The 22,387-nt window shown below is 34.6% G+C and overlaps 1 protein-coding gene across 8 annotated transcripts in view; it reads right to left on the bottom strand.

Annotated features, from left to right (window-relative positions):
* Positions 1-22,387, bottom strand: part of LOC143226396 (twitchin-like) — a 217,123-nt gene that overhangs the window by 14,415 nt on the left and 180,321 nt on the right. For all 8 annotated transcript variants that reach the window (XM_076457312.1, XM_076457313.1, XM_076457311.1 and 5 more), the window contains exons 7-12: positions 20,470-20,766; positions 15,413-15,532; positions 14,592-14,795; positions 9,966-10,117; positions 2,684-2,817; positions 897-1,128 (exon numbers count right to left, since the gene is read on the bottom strand). In XM_076457312.1, coding sequence (XP_076313427.1) covers positions 897-1,128; positions 2,684-2,817; positions 9,966-10,117; positions 14,592-14,795; positions 15,413-15,532; positions 20,470-20,766 — 1,139 coding nt within the window. The remainder of the gene's footprint in view (positions 1-896; positions 1,129-2,683; positions 2,818-9,965; positions 10,118-14,591; positions 14,796-15,412; positions 15,533-20,469; positions 20,767-22,387) is intronic.

Genomic DNA, 22,387 nt, shown 5'->3' on the forward strand with positions numbered 1-22,387 from the left:
TCTTTACAATGGGCCATCGCTGTGTCAACCGAAGAAATCAAACCCCGAATTTTACAGTGATAAGCTCCTAGCGAAATTAGCGCACGTGCCGAAACGCGGTATTAATTCTTGTCACCTGAATGTCTTTGTTTTTCATACCAATCGTTAAAAAGCTATTTTTCTTGCTCAGAAACTGAACTATATTATTTTTTCTTGGAATCAACCAAACATATCTTATTGAATAACGTTTTACGTTTCTATTTTGTTATTAGCCTGCAGTTAGTTATTTTTAATTTCATATTTAGTTAAAAAAGAAAAAAAAATTCTTAATAACGACCTGTAGGTGTGTGTTTGTGTGTTTTTCTTATAGCAATGCCACATCAGGCTATCTGCTCAGCCCACCGAGGGGAATCGAACCCCTGATTTTAGCGTTGTAAATCCTGAGAAATACCGCTGTACTAACGGGGGGCCAACCTGTAGGTGAAAAAATTACTTACATCTCCATGTTTTTGTCCTCTTACTCCCAGTTTGAAATATTGCCTATTAACACTTGATAACCTATTAAAATTACTATTTTTACTATGAAGATCCGCAAGCAAGATGTGTTATCAGGTTATCTTTTGGTATACGTTGACAATTTTTGTGAATGGGTTTATTTTTAGTATCGGACATCTGATATTTTAAGATATAAATGTGTTATATTTTAAGCATTTATTTTACAGTGATGGAAATAGAAGTACTTAATAATTGCACTTACCTTGACATTCTGTGCAAAATGTTTGTGTGATAAAAAACATCCATGTCTTTTATAAATATACAACTTTTTTGATCTGGTAAAAATTAAAGGAACTTCTTAAATGACAAAAAATGTTATTTATTATAAAAAAAATAGTTATCGTAGTAAAAAAAAACATTACCCCTTTTATCCATGTAACAGAAGGGGGTGGCGAGCCAACAAAATGAGCCCTTAATGTAATTGTGTCCCCAACAAGTACTGCTACACTTTGGGGCCCCTTTAGAATTTGTGCAGGAGTTAGTCGTGGAAAAGCAGTCATTTTTGACCTGCCGGATCTGTTCACTGTCGGAGGGAAGCATTCTGTTTCCTGTTCTGCTTCAAAGTTTCCATTTGTTTCCACTGGAGGACGTTGCCTGTAAATATTAAAATATGAAATGTTCATGGACCATTAATTATCTGATAACAATTAGAATTATTATATATTTAGAAACAGTCTCAAGAAATTTACATTTATTGACCTCTCACTGCTTAACTTGGTATTCACCGTTTTGTAAGCAAACGCCAGTTAGATCCAACTTTCCACAAACTAACAATAAGCATTACTGTAGATTACTCATGTTTAAACTATGTAATTTATTGAATTCATTTTGATTTTGAAAAAGACCATTTCAGTAACAAAATAATTTGATGCTATAATTGTATGTTAAGCTTTCACATTGTTATTTCACTCTCCAGGGGGTTTCTAGTTCTCGTTTTGTCATAAAGATAATTTATGACAATTTATATGGTATTACTTGTTTTTAGGAATCACACGTATTTCTAACGAGTCTCCGTTAACTCTGTGTCTTTTTTTAACTTAACTGTGCATGATCAGTAAGTGCTTGCGTATGTGCAAACAATGACATCACTTCAAGAACTAGTATAGTTTGTTCGCAAATAAGTTATATTTTACAGTGAATTCGATTTTAAAAAAAAAAGAAATACATCAGACTTCTGATGCCATATTTTGAAATGAATAGTTCGTTAAGACAAACATGGCGACTGGAGGAAAACAGTACAAAGTTTCTTGTGAACCGTATCGTCTGATACGTCGTCACAAGTCTTAATGATTTCCACCACCCCGAAAAGAAACAAAAAACAATGTCTTTAATTCTAATATTACATATTACAACATAAGAATAAAAACTTAAGAATCTTCCTTGATCGCGTGATAAACTGATAAATTCCAATTGATACTTCATTAGAAAACGAATGACGTCATAGTTTAAGAAGTTCCGAGCGGTTGACATTCTAGACATTTTACGATAAATTCTGTAGCTCGTTACGTAACACATTAGACACGCTAAGAGATATCAATGCATCTAGTGTAGTTTTATGAACAGCACTTTGTTAAAATATGTTTGCGTGTGTTTCTACACGAGTTAGATTTCCGAATTCCGATTATTTTTAATTTCACTCAAAGAAAAACGAGATTTCAAGACTGAAATCCTGCTTTTGAAAAAAAAAAGGTGTAGTGTTACGTATTTTTGTCATGAAACATGAATAAACAGAACCACTAGTTTTTTTTTAATACTATATCTTTAAACATTTTACGATGAGCGCTTTTATAATGTAGTGAATTATACAAATCACTTAATTGCTTATATGTGGATTTTTTTCTTATATCAAAGCCGCATATAATTGCTTATCAGTTCAGTTACGTTGAATAGTCAGTTTTGTTCTTTCTTACTGCGTATCTATTATAATTTATTAAGTTTCAGTTTATTTACATTTAATTATTTTAATTTATACTTTAAGATTAAACATTAATTCATCCAAGATTAAAACTGTAGTTAAAGATTTTTGTGACGTAATTAACTAATATTTAAATATCCCTCTTTCGTGCTACAAATATATTTATATTTACAAAAACATACATATATATATACATACACATGTGTAAGCTCAATTAAAGAAACATTTTCCAACCTGATTCGTCCACTCTCTGTCCTGTACACAGCCGTTTTTATTAAAGCTTTCGAATCATTTCGTCTTGGAGGTTCCTTACATTGAAGGGTGGTAACAGACTGTGGTCTTTCACCAGCGTCGTTAACTTCTTTCCTCTTATAAGATAAATTATTTAAAGGTTTACGAACATTATTTCTGTTCTGCATAGAACTAAAATAAATAACAATCGTACAATAATCTTAATGTTACATGATTATCTAGGCTTCAGATTTCATGGAATATTATAAAGAAAAACTATCAAAACTATTTCAGAATTTCATTGGCACTATGTGAAAGAGTAAGAATATTATTATTCTATGGGTGTGAATAGGCATGATAAACAATATACCATTGGTTATTTGGTGCTCCACATTGCCTGACTTTTTTATTTGGAACTACTTTTTGTGACACTCTTGTAGACAACCTCTTAAATTGAGGTTTCTTTATTACAGCTAACCAGAAGATACTTTAATATTTTCATAAAGCACTAACTCCTACTTTTTAAATGAACAAATAGTGTAAATTATTGTAATGTGAAATATATCAGCTCACAATGAACTAATGCCACATTCAACTGAGACCTACAGACAGACAGGTGCTGTGTTAAGTTCTCAGTTTCATTAATGGAAGACAATAAAGGACATCAACTAATGTCAGTGTTACAGACATATTATCTCATTCTAGGTGGATTAGGAACACCAATATTATGACCAACTGGAATTAGAGACTCAAGCAGCATTAGCTATAACAAGTCAAACTAGGCTGATAACATGAAATCATACCCCAGTACCTGAAAATATTCTAAAACACTCTTAAAAATTGGAACTTTTAACCTGAGTGAACAAGTCAGATATCTCTATGGTTCAGTTATTGTCGTTTCTAATTTTCAACCATTGACCAAAGGAAGGAAAGTCAAGCATTAAAACCCACAGTTACAGGGACTTTGGTCTTCTCTTTGAACTTAATAAAGGAATTAACTGTCACTTTTATAATACATCTACAGCTGAAAGTATAAAGCATGTTTAGTGGCAACATGTATCAAATCTTGGATTCTTAAATTTACAGATGTACATGCTAATCGATAAGTCATTGCCTGTCCCAATTTTTAAGAATGAATTGGCTTTTGTAGGTAGATTTATAAATAAATACCCCATTAAATAGAGCTTTGATAAATAAAGAAATATATAATATATAACAGTTTTGGTTAAATGTAGAAAAACAATAAGTATAACAGCCATTTTCCTCGAATATATATATATGTATATGGGTGTTAAAAGAAACTATAGTGACAAAATTTGTTCATGTCTAAGTTATTTTGAACTACAAATATTTAATGTACTTTTTCTCATGTAACAACGACGACCTACATTAAGAAATAAAAAACAATAACTATGTACTTCAAAATTCATACAACCATTCAAACAAAGTATGTTTAAGTGCCCCCCGTATGATTATAGATTATTTTAGGGTTGTTGAGTTACATTTGTTTTCACTATTCCTGAGAATTCTTGATTAGTTTTACTAATCCTGAGAATGCTTAATACATTTTCATAATTCCTGAGGATGTTTGATTTGTTTTCTCTACTTTTGAAAATATTTGATTTCTTTTCACTGTTTATAAAAATGTTTTATTTGTTTCCACTATATCTGAGAATGTTTGATATGTTTGTTATAAGTTAGAGAACTGTCATAATTTACAAATTTCTTACTTACAGGATCTCTGAATTATGCCTTATTTTAGCACTTTTCTAACCTTCAGAGTAATTTTTTTATTATATTTTATGAGTAACTTTTGTGCTGTAAAATAAATTTCAAAAGTTTAGTTTCATATGGTAGTTTGATGGTTAAAACACTAGTAAATTTGAAATGTGAGTTTTTAAAAATGTACACAAGTCATTAGTTATACTGTGCCTAGTGAATATTTGGTTTGATTTGTTTGGAACTAAGCACAAAACTACACAATGGACTACCTGTACTCTGCCTATCACGGGTATCTAGCAGCGTGAGTTTGCAGACATAGCCCTGTGCCATAGGGGAAGGGGAGCCTAGTGAAGAGTTAATGAACTCATTACCAATAACATTTACATGGGACATTTCGAAGATAACAACATCCTCTTTAAAACTCAGAATTTGGGTCAGATATGTTGAGGATACATTTGTAAAATGGCTAAAGGCCCAGACAAGATTCCAGAATTCATGAACCACCTGGAGATACAGCGTCCTCTGAATCAATTCACGTTAAAAACAAAATATAACAAGTGATTGTTACAAAAACAGAACACAACTTGTATATCACAGGAGCTTAGAGGAGACCCATAGATACAAGCACGTAACCAAACCACCTCGACCATGAAATGCTTGATTTTCAGATTGAACACGATTTGTAAAAGTGAAGATTCCACTAATATTTAATCATCTTTGACAATGGATACTTTGAACGTTTGTTAAACAATATAAAGAACAAGAATAAATGAAAAGTAAATTTTCTCATGTCAAAAATGTTTAACAACAAACAGATGGGATGTGAACAGCGTGAAATCACTACTGTATTCAGGAGGCATAACACAATACGATTACAGTTAGTATACACCAAATAACGTAAAGAACCGAAAACAACGTTTAAAACACACTTTTCGAATGAGGACTCCAATAACTATTTTATTTATTTTGAATTTCGCGCAAAGCTTCACGAGAGCTATCTGCGCTAGCCGTTCCTAATTTAGCAGTGTAAGATTAGAGGGAAGGCAACTAGTCATCACCACCCACCACCAACTCTTAGGTTACTCTTTTACCAATGAATAGTGGGATTGGCCATCACTCTATAACGTCTCCACGGCTGTTATGATGGGAATTCGAATCCGCGACCCGCAGGTTACGAGAGGACTCCAATAAAATGTAGAAAAATGACAAAGAAAAGCAAAATTGATATACATTATTCTGCAATATCGCTTTGTCTTTAACCATTATACCAGAAGTAAAAGACCATACAATATAATAGAATAATACAAAAATAATGAAATATACACCACACACGAGAAGAAAACAGACAAAAAAATTCTTCTTTCTACTTCTAATTGATAACATACTCAGTTAAGTTAATATCGGTGTCAGCAAAACCTCTTGAAAACATAGTTGATTAAATTCCTAATGGGCGAGAACTTCGGCAGGTGAGATAGCACACTAGCCTTACTGTCAAGAAAATCCGGAACCGAATTCCGGCACCTGCCACCAAAAGAAAAACAACACAGTCCTTCTCAGAAACTCTCCGAATACGATAGCTGAAGATCTGCAGCGTAAGGTATAAACTAGTGACTAATCAGCATCTAGTAATAATAAAAATCAGCTAAATAGTTATGTGATCAAACAAGCAGTTAAACATGACAACAATTATTAAACTATTCACACACATGTATAGTTAGTAGCATGTTATTAAGAATCTAGAAGTTGTGCTTTTAATCTGATGGACGTCTTATGGGCTAAAGGTAAAAGGTCTGAGGCCTAACGGCCAGTTATATCCTTCCCCAATTTAAAACGATCAGACGTGCAGTGGGTCGGTAACACTAAAACAACGAGTGTTTACCTGATTCTCTAACACAATAATTAGATTGGCTGTTACTGTTCTACTCCTTATGGCTATAAGTGCTGAACATTCTCAGAGTTATATTCTTGCCCGAACCAAGAACCTTTCATTTCAAAACCCAGTGACAATACAAAATTGGATAGCAAACGGGTTTGTTTGTTTTTCCGGATAGAATTTGTAGAGGCAATCTTGTTCTGGTTATTACTATTTTTAATCTTTACAAACTTCGGGCATTGAATATCTAAATCAGTGACGATTGTTATTTACAATTCACTTAGAAGAAACACACACACATACGGAATGTATTTATAAAAACTTTGTTTAAACCATTCGTCGCTTCTTTCGTGTCTCTTTCCCTTCGGACATTTCTATCACTGATGTACGATTACTAAAATGATGCAATGGATCTTAATATCTGTTGTATCATGTTAAAATTCATCTTAATATCTATTGTATCATGCTAAAAATTATCTTAATATCTGTTTTGTCATGTTAAAAGTCATTTTAATATCTATTATATCATGCTAAAATTCATCTTAATATATCTCTTGTATGATGCTAAAATTCATCTTAATATATCGCTTGTATCATGCTAAAAGTCATCTTAATATCTGTCGTGTCATGTTAAAAGTCATCTTCATATCTGTTGTATCATGTTAAAAGTCATTTATTGTTAACTTCGGTCATAAAAGATTGTAAACTCACCCATTGTTTCTATTTACACACAATAACGAGCGTACTTAATTGTAAAGTCGTATATAAAATTAAATTGATAGATCTATCTGTACGGTCTGTTATACCGTTAAATGTTTGCTCATATTCCGAGGGGTCTGGCATGGCCAAGCGCGTAAGGCGTGCGACTCGTAATCCGAGGGTCGCGCTATACATGCTCGCCCTCCCAGCCGTGGGGGCGTATAATGTTACGATCAATCCCACTATTCGTTGGTAAAAGAGTAGCCCAAGAGTTGGCGGTGGGTGGTGATGACTAGCTGCCTTCCCTCTAGTCTTACACTGCTAAATTAGGGACGGCTAGCACAGATAGCCCTCGAGTAGCTTTGTGCGAAATTCCAAAACAAACAAACAAACAAATCATATTCCGAGATAAAAACGCAGCAGAATTTTGTATATATAGAACCACAATGCCCATTCTATCAAAGATTTTCACATTAAGTAAAGAATTCGAACTCACTTATAAGTATACAAGTAATCTATACTGATTACACTCATATTGTAATGGATCATTCACGCAGTTTCCTTTTCAAGTATGAATTCTATATTCGGTTATTTGCTTATAATTAAGCACAAAGCTACACAAAGGGCTATCTGTGCTCTGTCACCACGAGTACCGCAACCCGGATTCTAACGTTGTAATTTCGCAGACATTCCGCTGTGCTACTGGTTGGGGCTTTATATTCGGAAAGGTTTGTTAAGATCCGTTGTTGTTGTTTTTTTAACACTGTGCGAGTAAGATTTTTTAATAACGAAGTATTATTGTAAAGTAGACACAATGCAAGTTAGCAGCTAATAGTTTACCAGATGGAAAAAAGAGAAAAACATCTTGTTAGTAAACATGAAACTCTACAAAAGATAATCGTAAATGTGTGTGTTTTATTATAGCAAAGCCACATCAGGCCATCTGTTGGGTCTACCGAGGCGAATCGAACCCCTCATTTTAGCGTTGTAAATCCGTAGACTTACCGCTCTACCAGCGGGGAACTTAAATAAACGGTTCAAATCAAATTCAAGGTAAGATAGAGGAAATTAAAAATGTTGACGATATAATAATAATTACGACAATAATTTGAAAGCGAAATTTTAATGTAGTTAAGTTTGTACATTTATTCATCTTAGCATAGAGTTTGGCGTTTTTTAGTAATTCTTTTTACCTTTCTCACAGGGTGATATTGGAATATGTCTAAAATGGTGTTCAGTCATTTGGTAATATGTTCTTAACAGTTCTGACAAACGAAAAGTTATTAACATTAGAAGAACTAGGTTTTAGTGCTAACAAAATGTCATGCCGTTCCAACATAATGTGTTTTTACAGTTCTGGTAACTGTCAAATTGTCATGGTTTCTTACGTCTCAGAATTTCTGGCAGAACATCTTTCTTCTGCTCGGATAACTATCACGTGTTCTTTGTTTATGGTCTTTTACGTTTCACAACTGTAACAGAACCTGTTTTTAATGCTCGGTTAACTGTTACTTATCCATGTCATAACTTAGCGTATGGTTTACTGCTCTCATGACTCGTAGGTTTCACTTGGTTGATTCGCAGGCTCTATAACAAGTTATAGATCTATTGACAGACAATATTTAACATGTTTCTGTTCCAAGTACATACCGTTTCGTGAGCTTCTAACAACAACTACAATTTGTCTGTTTCTGATCTGTTTCGTTTAAGGAGCTACGAATAGGGTCTACCTGTGATTGTAGTTCTCACATTAGAACAATCACGTTTTATCTTAGTCTTGACGTGTTTGGTTCAATGAGTTGCAACATTATGTGTGTGTTGTTTTCTTAATGCTCAATGAGTGACTAATTTTTGTGGGTTCTTGGTGTGTTTTTCTTTCGTGAGATCTAACAGCATCTGGCTTTACTGCTCGATTAACATCCGATTTTCAGGTCTAGATGTATCCGGTTTCCTGAAATCTAATAGAATGTATTTTTACTCTTTGTTAACGGCATAGCTTAATAGGTTTTTTGGTGCATTTAATTTCGTGAGGTCTAACAGCATGTGTTTTTACTGTTTGGTTAGCGGTCAAGTGTATTAGGTTTTTGGTGTGTTCGGTTTCGTAAGGCTTATCAGCATGTGTTTGTACTGTTCTTCACTCATCACTGACACGACAATTCGCTGTATTAAACCTGTGGATTTGTACGTACATGCTCCAAGAATGTAGTCGGCAAAAAAATATTGATATTTTCTACCTGAACGGACTTTACGTGCACTTCAGCTAAATAAAGAATTTAGCGACACCTAGGATGCAAGTATAGCTATTTCTAATTTTGAAATACCGGTCACAGAAGGGCAGTTAGTCAACAAAATCTGCCGCCACAAAGGCTTCATTCAGCATCGGTGCCCGAATAATGGAGCTTGCTATCACTTTTATAAGAGCACACACACATGAAATTACAAATAATGTTCAACGGAATCGCGGTTCGAACCTAGGACCTTCTGATTTGCAGACCAGAAATTTAATCACTAAACCTACTTGAAAGAAATAAAGATGAAAAAGTTGTCAACCAATATACTAACACGTTATGTATCACGAGTTTGTAAGCTTGATTTTAAGGTTTTGATATATCTGGTTTTCTGAAATCTAATACAATGCATTTTTACTGTTTATTTAACGGCCTAACTTATAGATTACACAAACTACAAAAAATATAAAGTAATGAAAGAACATTAAGATCAAATAATGTATTCGACCAGGATAAGATTTGGCTGTTTTACGTCACAGAAAGAAAAAAAAAATAGAAATGAAAAACTCATTAGCCTATATTAAAGTATTCGTATAGGCCAGGTCTAATGTAGGATGTGATCACAATAAATCTCTGTTATTTGGCATCTGGAGTTCAAATATTATGACGTAATGCTCATAACTTAGATGTTTCATACGCGAGCACAACCCACATAAGCTGTGCCACATTTACGTCAGATACGCGTATTTGAAAACTGACTCACCGGTGTGGAGATTCGAGGAGACCTGACGCCGTTAGTGGTCTTGTTATATAACTCAGTTGAAAGTTCTGGTAAACAGAAAGCACGTTCCTGATGGGAGGCGTGTCCAAAAGCACATTCCTGATGGGAGGCGTGTCCATTTTCAGTAAAACGTTCTGTAAAAAAAAAACAATAAACAAATAAAAAAGTTATCCGTTTTAGGCCATACGTGGCACATTAATCTTCCTTGGCAAGTAGGCAGTAAACTTTTGGAATGCCTTGTTTGAAGACCTACAAATGACAAAAAAACCATGTGGTAAAACAAACATAGGCGGTATAAATCAGTGTTTATTTTCTGAGTCCTGTGATAATAAAAATAAATGTGTAGTGTTGACACAGTAATGGTAAACACAGAAAATCCTATGGAATTTCAAAACTGGATCGTCAGTACACACTTCAAAAGCGTTACAGATTTGGATCGAAACTAAATAACTGTGTTCTTAAATAAAGAAATAATTTTGCTCACGTAGTAAAATGTTCATTATTGAACTCAAATGCGGCCAAAAAGTTTGACAACACTACACTTTTATCTAGTAAAAACAAACAAAACTGGCACGAATTCAACAACAGAAAGTCACTCAGAGTAATTTGAAAGTCAGTGGAGTGCTTAAATTATCCAAAATCTGTATTAATAGAAGAGTTTGTTTGTGTATATATGTTGAGAATTTGCTAACACAGAGACATGTATATAATCATTAAACAGTTGTTTGCTGTATAACACCGAATAATGAATTGGACGAAATGTCATATTATCCACACACATAAATCAATTTAGGTTATTAAACAAACTCATAGGTGTGTTTGTTTGTTTGTTTATATTTCGCAGAAAGCTAATTTTGGGATATTAGACCAGAGGGAAGAGACCTAGTAAACACTACCGATCGCCACTCCTAGGTCTATTGTTTTCCAACAAACCGTGGGTTGACCGTAACATTGTAAAGCGTCCGCTGCTGAAAGGACAAGCATGCTTGTTGACGGGAATTTGACCCCAGGAATAACGCGTTTTGAGTAGAGGGCCCTGACCACCAAGCTATGTCAGGCCTAGTAAACGGTTTGGGTTTTCTTAACTATAACACTCTCTCGTGCAATTCAATTTAAACAAAAAAACTGAAAATATTCTTATGATCGAAATAAATATTGCCTAATATACACATACTAAAAGTGGTTTCGTGGCTGGTCCTGGCTGGTTCAACGTCTTTCGTTCTGTAACATCGTATTCAATATTTGAAAAGGAAGAGTTCGTGTTAAGATTATGGCCAAATATATCGGTAACTTTCTTTCATCAGAAGTTACTACTGGCTGCTTTAACGATGCGAAATGGCTAGGAAATGCAGTTTTCGTTACTTCAGAAATGTTTCTGGTTTACATTTAAAAAAAAACAACAACTCACATTTTATGTTCATTCTGAGCAAAAACTGTTAATGAAATAAAAAGAAATTACTGTAAATATGCATGTGTAACCACATGAATGTATAGAACAAAACCTCAAAATGTGGGTGGGCATTAGATAAGTAGACGAAACCTTAACTGCACAAGCTTATGTTTAGTTCAGTAGTTATGGGAACCGACTGTTCTACGTTCTAACGTAGGTCTATCAAAACTAACTGAGAAGGTGTAAAAAGAAACAAAATATATTTAAGCTTCGTCCAAATGATGTTTATTTTGCAGCGTATAAAGCAGACTAAGCCTACAAAGTGGCTGTCGTAAGTATAGAAATATTGACTTAAAGATGTAAGTAACTTCTTTAATATACATAATTTACTACTTGTGTATGATCTAACCGTTTTAATTAATAAATCATGTGTAGGATAAAATGTGTTATTTCATTAACCATGTGTGAGCTAATATTTACCTTTATAGCTTATGTAGTGTGGTTGATAAATTATTGTTTGTTTACTGCTAAGCGCAAAGCTACACAAATAGCAACTTGTGCTGTGTTTGTTTTGAATTTCGCGCAAAGCTACACCAGGGCTATCTGCGCTAGCCGTCCCTAATTTAGCACTGTAAGACTAGGGAGAAGGCAGCTAGTCATCACCACCCACCGCCAACTCTTGGGCTACTCTTTTACCAACGAATAGTGGGATTGACCGTCATATTATAACGCCCCCACGGCTGAAAGGGCGAGTATGTTTGGTGTGACGAAGATTCGAACCCGCGACTCTCGGATTACGAGTCGAGTGCCTTAACCACCTGGCCATCCCAGGCTCTGTACTGTGTTACCTGCGAATATCAAACCCGATTTTTAGTAGTTATAAAACGAAACCTACAGCAGAGTTAAAAACTTATACTTTTCTTGACTTTTGCTTGTAAATATTTACAATTTATTAATTTATTAGTTCATCTGTAATCTGATTCTAGCTATTTAATTAACTATTTGTGGTCTGACCTTTGTTATTTAATTAAACAGGTGTGGTATAACCCCAGCTATTTAATTGACCATCTGTGGCTTGACTTGCTTATTTAATTAACTACGTGTGACCTGTGTATTTGTTACTTAACTTGATTAATCACTCAAGATCTGACCCTTGACGTATGTTATTCAAATAGCAGTTGTTAACCTCAACCTTTGTAAAGCAGGCGAAGAAAAAAAAAAGTCTTACGACCCAGGTGTGCTTTATATATAACATTCTTTAGAGAAAACTCGTACAATTCAAATCTGATGACGCAACTTCAACAAGTTATTATTTGAATAATGGTAATATTTGAATATTTTACTTTAGAGGCTTGAATAATCTAATTCCTGAATGTATCACACACACACATACAAAATGTACTTATTATTCGCATGAAGAAATTGAGCTTACACTCACATGGTTTCTTCTTTAAAAAAAACTTATAAAACAGAAAACAAAATAACAGTCTTAAGACTTCCATAAACAAAAATATAAACCAAGACTTCTAGGTTTTGAATTTCGCGCAAAGATACACGAGGGCTATCTGTGCTAGCCGTCCCTGATTTAGCAGTGTAGGAAAAGAGGGAAGGCAGCTAGTCGTCACCACCCACCGCCAACTCTTGGGCTACTCTTTTACAAACGAGTAACGGATTGACCGTCACATTATAACGCCCCCACGGCTGAAAGGACGAGTATGTTTGGTGTGACGGAGATTCGAACTCGCGACTCTCAGATTACGAGTCGAATGCCTTAACCACCTGGCCAAGACCCTTAGAAACACAGTTTATTTCAGAACAGGATCAACCTGAAGTTTCCTGGAAAAGTATGTAAGCGTGATATATCCATAGGAATCAGAACAGTAGTTTCAAAAAGCGTTAAATGTTAAAAGTGGTTTAGTGCCATGTTTTATAATTGTAAGTCACCACAACTTACCAGACCATTAACTTCAAAGTAACGATTTCTAATTTGTGTTCGTTTTCTTCCGTCTTCATGTAAATGTATAGTATATTTCGCAACTCACCTAATTGCAGCATAAATATTGGGTGCCAACGAGGGTCATACTAATCAGTTCTGGATCCAACGCAGGTACATTGTTTAGGTGAATATGAATAATCTCAACCCATGTTTCTTCCACATTGTCTGCTTTCAACGGAAAATTCAGTCACCTATCTGTACAAAGTATTGTCCGTCTGTCTAATGTCACAAGTTTTTATGAGTAACTGGCTGAACCAGTTTCGATGAAAACTGGTAGAAAACCTCAGGTGGGCCTCCCCCCCACACATGAAAGAAGTTCGCGTTGAAATCGATAAACAGGTGGACGAGTGGTTCAGACTTGGCAGCCACCTTAATTTTTACCACCTTCATATAGCGAATGAGGACTGAACTAAGCACGAAAGTCGACAGCTAAACACATAAAGCCGACGCCTTCCCTGATTTTCAACTGATAAATTAGAGGAAGTGCAGCTAGTCAACACCATCCATCATCAACTCTTCGGTAATTCTACTCGAATAGTATAATTTGATTGCTTCTCTTATAGTGCACCCACGGACTCAAATTACGGTATACGATTTTCGGCAATGGGACGCGATTCGTAGATTATAAGCTTTAGAGTCCAAGTCCAACACGTTTAATTCTGCCTGTATAATTTGTTCCTGGGGTGCCTTTATGTCGAAAGAACGATTCATGTGCTACGGCTCGAAATAATGGAAGAGTGAAGCCCTAATGCCCTTTCGCGGCGTTACTTTTTAAGAAGGCCCGGCATGGCCAAGTGGGTTAAGGCATTCGATTCGTAATCTGAGGGTCGCAGGTTTGAATCCCCGTCGCATCAAACATGCTCGCCCTTTCAGCCGTAGGGGTGTTATAATGTGACGGTCAATGCAACTATTCGCTGGTAAGAGTAGCCCAAGAGTTAGCGGTGGGTGGTGATGACCTTCCCTTTAGTCTTACACTGAAAAGTTAGGAATGGTTAGCGCAAATAGCCCTTGTGTAACTTTGCGCGAAATTTCAAGAAAAAGAATACTTTTTACGTTCAATATTTTATAATTACCATAAGATATAAACACTTCTTACATTGACTGAATAGGCCGTTTGATTCATTATTTTACATTATTTATTTTTAAAAATATATACTAATAATATGATTGCGAAAACAAACGTTATAGAAATTATAAGATGAACGCAAATTTTGCATCTAACCTTTAACTGATAGTTTACAATTTGTCTCATCTCCTCCATAAACATTATATGCTTCGCAGGTATAAAGTCCAGCGTCCTCGGGAAATATGTCAGCAATGACTAGGTTGTGTGTGATGCCATCTGGTGACGAAACATAACGGAAGTCACTGCAGTTTTTGATTTCTTGATAATTATGAACCCAGGTAATTTCGATTGGAGGCGTGCCTAGAACATAAAATAGCGCGTTTGAAGAAGAGCTTTAGTGAAAGCTTCTATATTAAGTATTTTAAATCTAGATAACAGTAAGGTATCTGAGGAGACAGGTACTCAACTTATCTTACAACCAAGTTATTTAAATTTGGGAGAAGATTATTGTAACTGGATTAAACAAAATAGATTTAAATGTTCGTATTGTACAGTTGGATAACAAAACTTCGAGTAATTGTGAATCATTTAAAATAAATTTACAAATAAATACTAACCTCCCCAAGAAAAACGAAATTAGGCCTATAATAGTGTCCCAAAAGACAAAAGTTTTATCTATAATAACAGGAATTTGCAATAGATTAAGCAAAAATTAAAAAACAAATATTAGTTCACTGGCTAAGATGCAACGCTTATGACTTACAAGTCGAGTTTGTTATTAACCAAGCAAATTTCAATGCATTAAATAGCGTATTAGTAACGCCCTTATAAAGATATTTTTAAATGGCCATATTTTTCTAGCGTAACAGTTCTTCATACTTGAGCAAATTTTAAAAGTGAAAAATACTATGAGAGCACTGCGTTTCTAAACTGTTTACAATATTTTCTTAAAAGAAAAACTTTAAAACATTTCTAACCTTTGACGCGAACAGTTAAAGTGACAGAAGCGCCATCTATTACTTCCAGATCTTCTAAGGTTTGGGTGAAAACTGGTGGTTCTCCCTCTCCAGCCACCTGCTGAAGGCCTTCGAAATTTTCTTTTTAAAAAAGAGGAACCTTTTATATTGGTTGTCAAATATATTTATCTATATTATCTTCTACATCAATGAAAACAATGCACAAGGTATATTAATAAACCCGCGACTGTTTTATTTTTAAACTAACTTAGTGCATCAATCTGTAGAACGTTTTTTAATTACTACTTTCTGTGTGTTATTCATGCACGTGACGAAATGTATAACTAGAAATGCGTATGCATCCAAAAGTAAAACATATGGTTTAGAACATATTTTAGTAAACACAACTATCACACAAGTTTTGCGTATATGTATATATGTGTGTTAATAACAGGCTACACCTGTAGATTGTTATGTACATGTAATTTTTCAGTGTATGTATGTTTAAATGCGCGATACTAAAATACATTTACATAGATAGATATAAACAGGCGAAGATTGAGAGCCACGAATATTACACTCCTATATCTTATAATAATTTCCGTAAGGAGTGAAATAAAGTCTTTTGGAACATTCCGTTACTTAACTGAAAAACACAATTTAAGTTACAGTATCTTAGATCAGTAAAAAATGCAATGCATATTAAATTTTTGAACAGTTGAAAAAAAAATAATGAAATTATTTGTTAATAATCCATTTTCCCTTAAATTATATGGGATATTTGCTCTTGTAAGCATAACGCGTAAGTAGAGGAGAAATACTCGTTGATGAAAATGTAAACATTTTAATTGCCCTGTTATTATGAACTAAGAGAAAGGTCCATGAGGTGGCGTTGCATCACTTTTTTTTGCGCTTTATGGTGAAAGTTGTTCATAGTTAGATATCTTCCATACTTTAATTTTTCACCGTGTTATGATTGCGAAATTCTTTTATTTTTTGTCAGCGCACGTTTGTTACACCTATTTCTATTTTCAGTTGTTGTAACTATAAATTTTTATTTGACGAAATCGAACAGAAATGATAATACAGTAGCGTTCTACCATATTGAATTATTAAAAAAACACTTTGGGAACTTGTTTGTGAAGTCGTGCTGTTTTTGCTCGTATCCTTCTTTATTTAGTATTTCGTGTGTGTGTGTTTGTGCTGTTTATATTTATATTTATGCTTGAACTGAAATCATGAAGTAGTTTTAAGAAGAATTCGAGCAGCTAGTATAGTTACTAGTAACATAATTATATCCCTCATATCCGGGTCATTAAAGAGAAAAATTCTGAGTTTCAGTTTCAAGTTCATAGCTGATACCAGATATGACAGGAAAAAAATAAAATGACATGAAAATATGAAGGAACGTTTTGCAACAGCTCATGTTTATTTAAGCAGTACATAACTGATATAAACGAGTCAAGTACTTTGGAACTGACAGTCAAACGAAAAATGTGACGTCACGTTTTTAAACCGTGTGAAAAAAGACAGGTCCTCGTCAGTATGTTTGAAAGAGAAAGCACGTGAAAACTTGAAGTTATCCAGAATCATTCCTGCGCTATTACCCCCTTCCTAGTCAACCAGTGGTAAAGTGTTAAAACCACATTATCTAGATTCTAGAAGGTGCCTAGAAAACCAAACCAACTGCGTTCTCTGGTTACAAGTCACACGACATTTTAACTACATACCAATGATACGAACGTGATAAAAAATGTTTAATGCCAAGTAAGGGAAGAAATTATTTAGGAAATTATCCACTACATGTTACTTTTCTTCAGTTAAAATGTCACTTACATCACAATATAAGTATTTGTTTGTAAATCTCCCAATTCTAATTAAAGCAGTTTGGACGTTATCATTGTTAATGTCGTCAGTATTTCTGTCCGAGGGTTGCGGGTTCGAATCCCCATCGCACCAAACATGCTCGCCCTTTCAGCCGTATGGGCGTTATACTGTGACGGTCAATCCCACTATTCCTTGGTAAAAGAGTAGCCCAAGAGTTTGCGGTAGGTGGTGATGACTAGCTGCCTTCCCTCTAGTCTTACACTGCTAAATTAGGGACGGCTAGCGCAGATAGCCCTTGAGTAGCTTTGCGCGAAATTCGAAATAACAAATAACAGTATTTCTATTGGAATAATACACACCATGCATACTATTAATATTCTAAATTACCCATTTATACCCTCAAATATATACCTTATATCATCCTTTACAAACAATCCTCCTCACTAAGGTCGGTTGATCCTCCGCGTACACTGTATTATCTGTTACAAATTTTGCTCCTCCGAATACGTACTCCATATCAAAACTTTCAAAATTTGCTTCTCCTCATTCTTATGCTGTATTCAGATTTACAAACTCTATTTCTACATATATTAAGGTACTCCTAAGGATGTGCATACTGTATTGTATTTCATAACCTTTCCTCCTCAATCTGGTCAGTTGCTCCTCCGAACATCTGTACTGTACCAACATTTACAAACTTTACTCTTCCATTTTCTTAGTTGCTTCTAAAGACGTACATGTTGTATTGTATCATGTTTCAAAATATTTGATCGTCAATCTGGACATTCACTTCCTATAATGTGGATACTGTGCCATCGAGTATATGTTGTGTGCACCTCAACCTTGCTATTTACTTCTAAAGACGTACATGTTGTATTGTATCATGTTTCAAAATATTTGATCGTCAATCTAGACATTCACTTCCTGTAATGCGTATACTGTGCCATCGAGCATATGTTGTGTGCACCTCAACCTTGTTATTTACTTCTAAAGACGTACATGTTGTATTGTATCATGTTTCAAAATATTTGATCGTCAATCTGGACATTCACTTCCTATAATGCGCATACTGTGCCATCGAGCATATGTTGTGTGCACCTCAACCTTGCTATTTACTTCTAAAGATTTGAACACTGTATCATTTTTCATAATCTGTATCCTTCAACTGTAAGATGTCACAGTATTTGTTCCACACCTCGGTCAGTTGTTTTTTCGTGTAAAAAACTGTTTAATTCACCAGTGAAAACATCTTGTTGAATACTGTATGCGCCAAGCACGGTTAAGTAATCTCACTTAAAGTACCACGTGCAATCAAATTTCCCAAAAAAGACTGATAATTAATAAGAAAACGTCACCATTAACTGTTTTAATTATAAATATAGTTTCAATAAAGACTATGTTTACTATAATCCTCCTCTTCTGAGAAGCCACAGTACTATGCGACTAGCAGTTGGCCTACAAGAAAAATTGGATTAGATACAGATGTGTGCCTTTTAATATCTGTTCCAGGTTATCTTTATGGTTTTTACGAACCATTCACGATGACAGCACAAAGGCCTAATAATGAAACATGAGGGAGCTAGTCATTTTTAAGCAAGAAAAAAAATTATTTTTATTTTTGTAGTATCTTTACCATTCATTTTTTTCTCAATATATTTACTCAACGCCCCCTATATTCCTAAAAGTACTAAAATAATTTTTAGAGGTGTTAGCATTTAAAAACTAAATATATGTATTTGTTCGTAATATCATTTGAACAGTGTAGTGTTGGAACATAAGTTCTTATGGGCAAAGCTTATGGAACAGAATCTCGATTATAAAACATCTCATGTTTACCGCTGTGACGTCACAATATCATATTACGTCATATCGTGGTTTCGTGAAATGTTTAGTAGAAATAAAAAGATATGAAAAAAGGGTAGTTTGCACTTATTGAGTGGTTATAATTTAAAGTCTTTAGTTAAAAACTTTCTAGGAATATTTGTTTATTTTTTTTAATTTGGCGTTAAGCTACACGAGGGTTATCTGCGTTAGCCGTCCCTAATTTAGCAGCGTAAAACTAGAGGTAAGTTTGAAAGTCTTGTTTATTTAACTTAATATTGAATGCTTATGTTCTCTATGAGTGGCCTCATTCCTAATGAAGGTATAAAACGAAACTTCGAGTAAATTCGAATACGTTTGTATCTCTTTTGAATTACGCACAAAACTACACGAGAGATATCTGTGCTAGCCGTCCCTAATTTAGCAGGTTAAGACTAACTTTTGGACTACTTTTTTACCAACGAACGCTGAGGTTGACTGGAACATTATAACGTCTCCGCGGCCAGAAAAAGGAATTCGAACCAGCGCCCTAGTTACCTGGTCATACCGGACCTTTCTAGGAACATTATTATCTATTCTAACGTTTCAATCCACTGTAAAAATGATGCATATTTGCAGGCGTTAAATGTTAAGTAAATAAATGATAGTTAATTTCATAACACAAGTATTTTTAAACATCTAATTATCATAATTCAACTGTGATGTTAAATTGTTATATTTATTTGTTCTCTCCAAACATACGATTTTGTCCAAAGAAAACAGACAAAAGAAATACTGAAAACCAAACACACTATTAACAATTAAAATAATAGACGTATATTTTTAATTCCCGTAAGTTTCTTGTTTAGATTATTTAACTGCAGGAAGGAGAGAAGTTCGACATGTAGGTAAACGAACTTTGTTTCGGAAATTCGCGCAAACCTGTGTTTAGACCACCTGCGCTCAGCAGTCTTTGATTTTAAACTGATAAATTAGGGGAAAGCAAGTGTCAACAGCATCGGGCGCCAATTTTTGGGCTTCTCTTATCAAACAGTAGGATTTCACTGTTACTTTTGTAACGCACTCACAGCTCTAAAAAAAAATGTGTGGAGTGCAATTTTTTGTCAACGGGACGCGGGCAAAGATTTATCGGATTCACAGTCCGGTAAGCTAACAGATATGTCATGTCCAAATCCAGATATTAAATAATAAATGACTTGCAGCAAGAGTGAAACGTAATAAAGAATAAATATTAATGACTGAGTTTGAAAGCAGACAATTTCACGTTAATAACATGTTTTTATAGGATTTAGTAACGTATGAATTATATTACCTAAGGCTGAACCTAATAGATGCAGTACAGTGTTTTATGGAAAGTACTTTCTTAATGTATAACGTCAAAACAGTTATGTGCAAAGTTCTCAGAATTACTCATTAGGCTATTTACTTACCTTTTACCATAAGGATACAAGAGGTTTTAACCTCGCCTTCATTATTCTTAGCAACACATTCATATTCTCCCTCGTCTTCGGGGAAAACTTCCTTGATCGCCAACGTAGCCGTCTGCCCGTCGAAGATGAGTTTGAAGTCTTGGCTCTGCTTCAGCGGTTTTCCGTCCTTGTACCAACGGACTGAAGGCGGTGGAGCACCAGTAACTTCGCAAGACAGTGTATATGGCTTCTCGTCTTCAGCGGTTCCGTCATTCAGTGGACGTATTACTTTTGGAGGTGTTGTGGTTTCCTCTAACACTACGTAGGCACAAGAGACAAATAAACAGATTCAATAAAACGTAAAGAGTTTTGCAAGTAACTACCGGAAATGACGCATGGTTACTGTGGTCCCCTTAGTAGCATACGTGCCGGGAAAAGAAGAATCATCCCCATAACGTACACAAAGTTTATAACTACAATTTCCCTGTACTAACAGTTAACAGTTCGGTTCTCCAGACCCTGACCCAGGTTTGACATTCACGAATACGTGTGGTAAGAGTTTCGAAAAACCAAAACACAAGATTTACGCTTATCCACGAGACATTCACGAGGACGACATGCAGACCTGGTACTAAAACATTTTAACAACATGGTGGGAACTTCTAAATTTCTTCCAGGGAAGAAAATTTGACTCCATTTTATTAGCCTCTTTGCCATCCAAAATCTGTTATAAGTCTGGGTAAAGTACCACTTTGTCATTTCAGTCTTATAATTTTTATCACGTAATTTATCTTATCTGCCAGAAGAAGTGCACAAGCAAGTGGAAAGCTGTCAGTTTCAATTTCTCTCAGCCTGCTTAGTCATCTAAATACCTAGGTTCACTTGGAACACTCAACTTACTAGTTTTTTTTTTCCTATAGTTAAATACAAATTCAATCTTTTTGTGTATAGCATGATTTCAAGGTACAATCTGCTTTATTTGATTAACTAAAACCTTTAAATATTTTTTTTTTTTATAAATTCAGAAACTGTTTATTCAAAACAATGCTAGATGTTTCAAAAAAGATTTATGCTAATAATTGTTATTCTAGCTAAAACTGTGGAAGAGTTGAACACACAAATATTTTAAAATGTTTCTGTATTTGTAAGAATGATATTCGGATTATTTATTGCCGTCCCTAGAGGGGAGGTAGTTGCCGTTCTGTTCACTCGGAGGAATCGACTGTTACTTTTATAACGCACCCGCAGCTTAAAGAGTGACGAATATTTTGTGGCACGTACAGATTCGACCCTACTTTCCATGACTGAAATCCATAGCTCTATGACAGGGCCAATCCGTGCCCTTTAAATTTCCCCAAATCAAAATTATAAAACAAAATTCCAAAACACTTGCAAATAAACACGAACGTTGTTGTTGTGAGTGTTAGAGGTTGCATTCTTTCACTCGTGGTTAAATATTATGTTTAGTCTTCCTTACCAAGCGCGTAATATACAAATAAAACCAATTCTTATTCTAAGGTAAAGACTTCTCAACCATTCTCGTCTAATCCCCTTTATTGTAACCCTACAATTCTAATATATGTTACTATTTGTGTAAGTCTCATTTAGTGCCAGTTTCACTTTTTAATATTTTAATCATGAGCACGTTGCCTCAATCATTGATTAAAGAGTAACTTCTATAATGTTTTAGGCGTTTTGGTAAAAGATTCAAACCTGTTTGGTTAGGTACACGTGCACTGTGCTAGGACTTATCCAGTCAATCAAGTAGCTCTTTTAACGTATGGTGGAAAAATATTCCTAAAGAACTCTCTGTATCTTTATTTTAAATATGAAAGTAAAACATTACAGTGAACTGTTAGTAACAAAAATTACTACAAAAAGTATAGCGAGAAAAGAGAACAAAATACGTGTGATGAACATCAAGAACAACAACGACAAC

Source organism: Tachypleus tridentatus, chromosome 9 (genome assembly GCF_004210375.1).
Source record: "Tachypleus tridentatus isolate NWPU-2018 chromosome 9, ASM421037v1, whole genome shotgun sequence".
Classification (NCBI taxonomy): domain Eukaryota; kingdom Metazoa; phylum Arthropoda; class Merostomata; order Xiphosura; family Limulidae; genus Tachypleus; species Tachypleus tridentatus.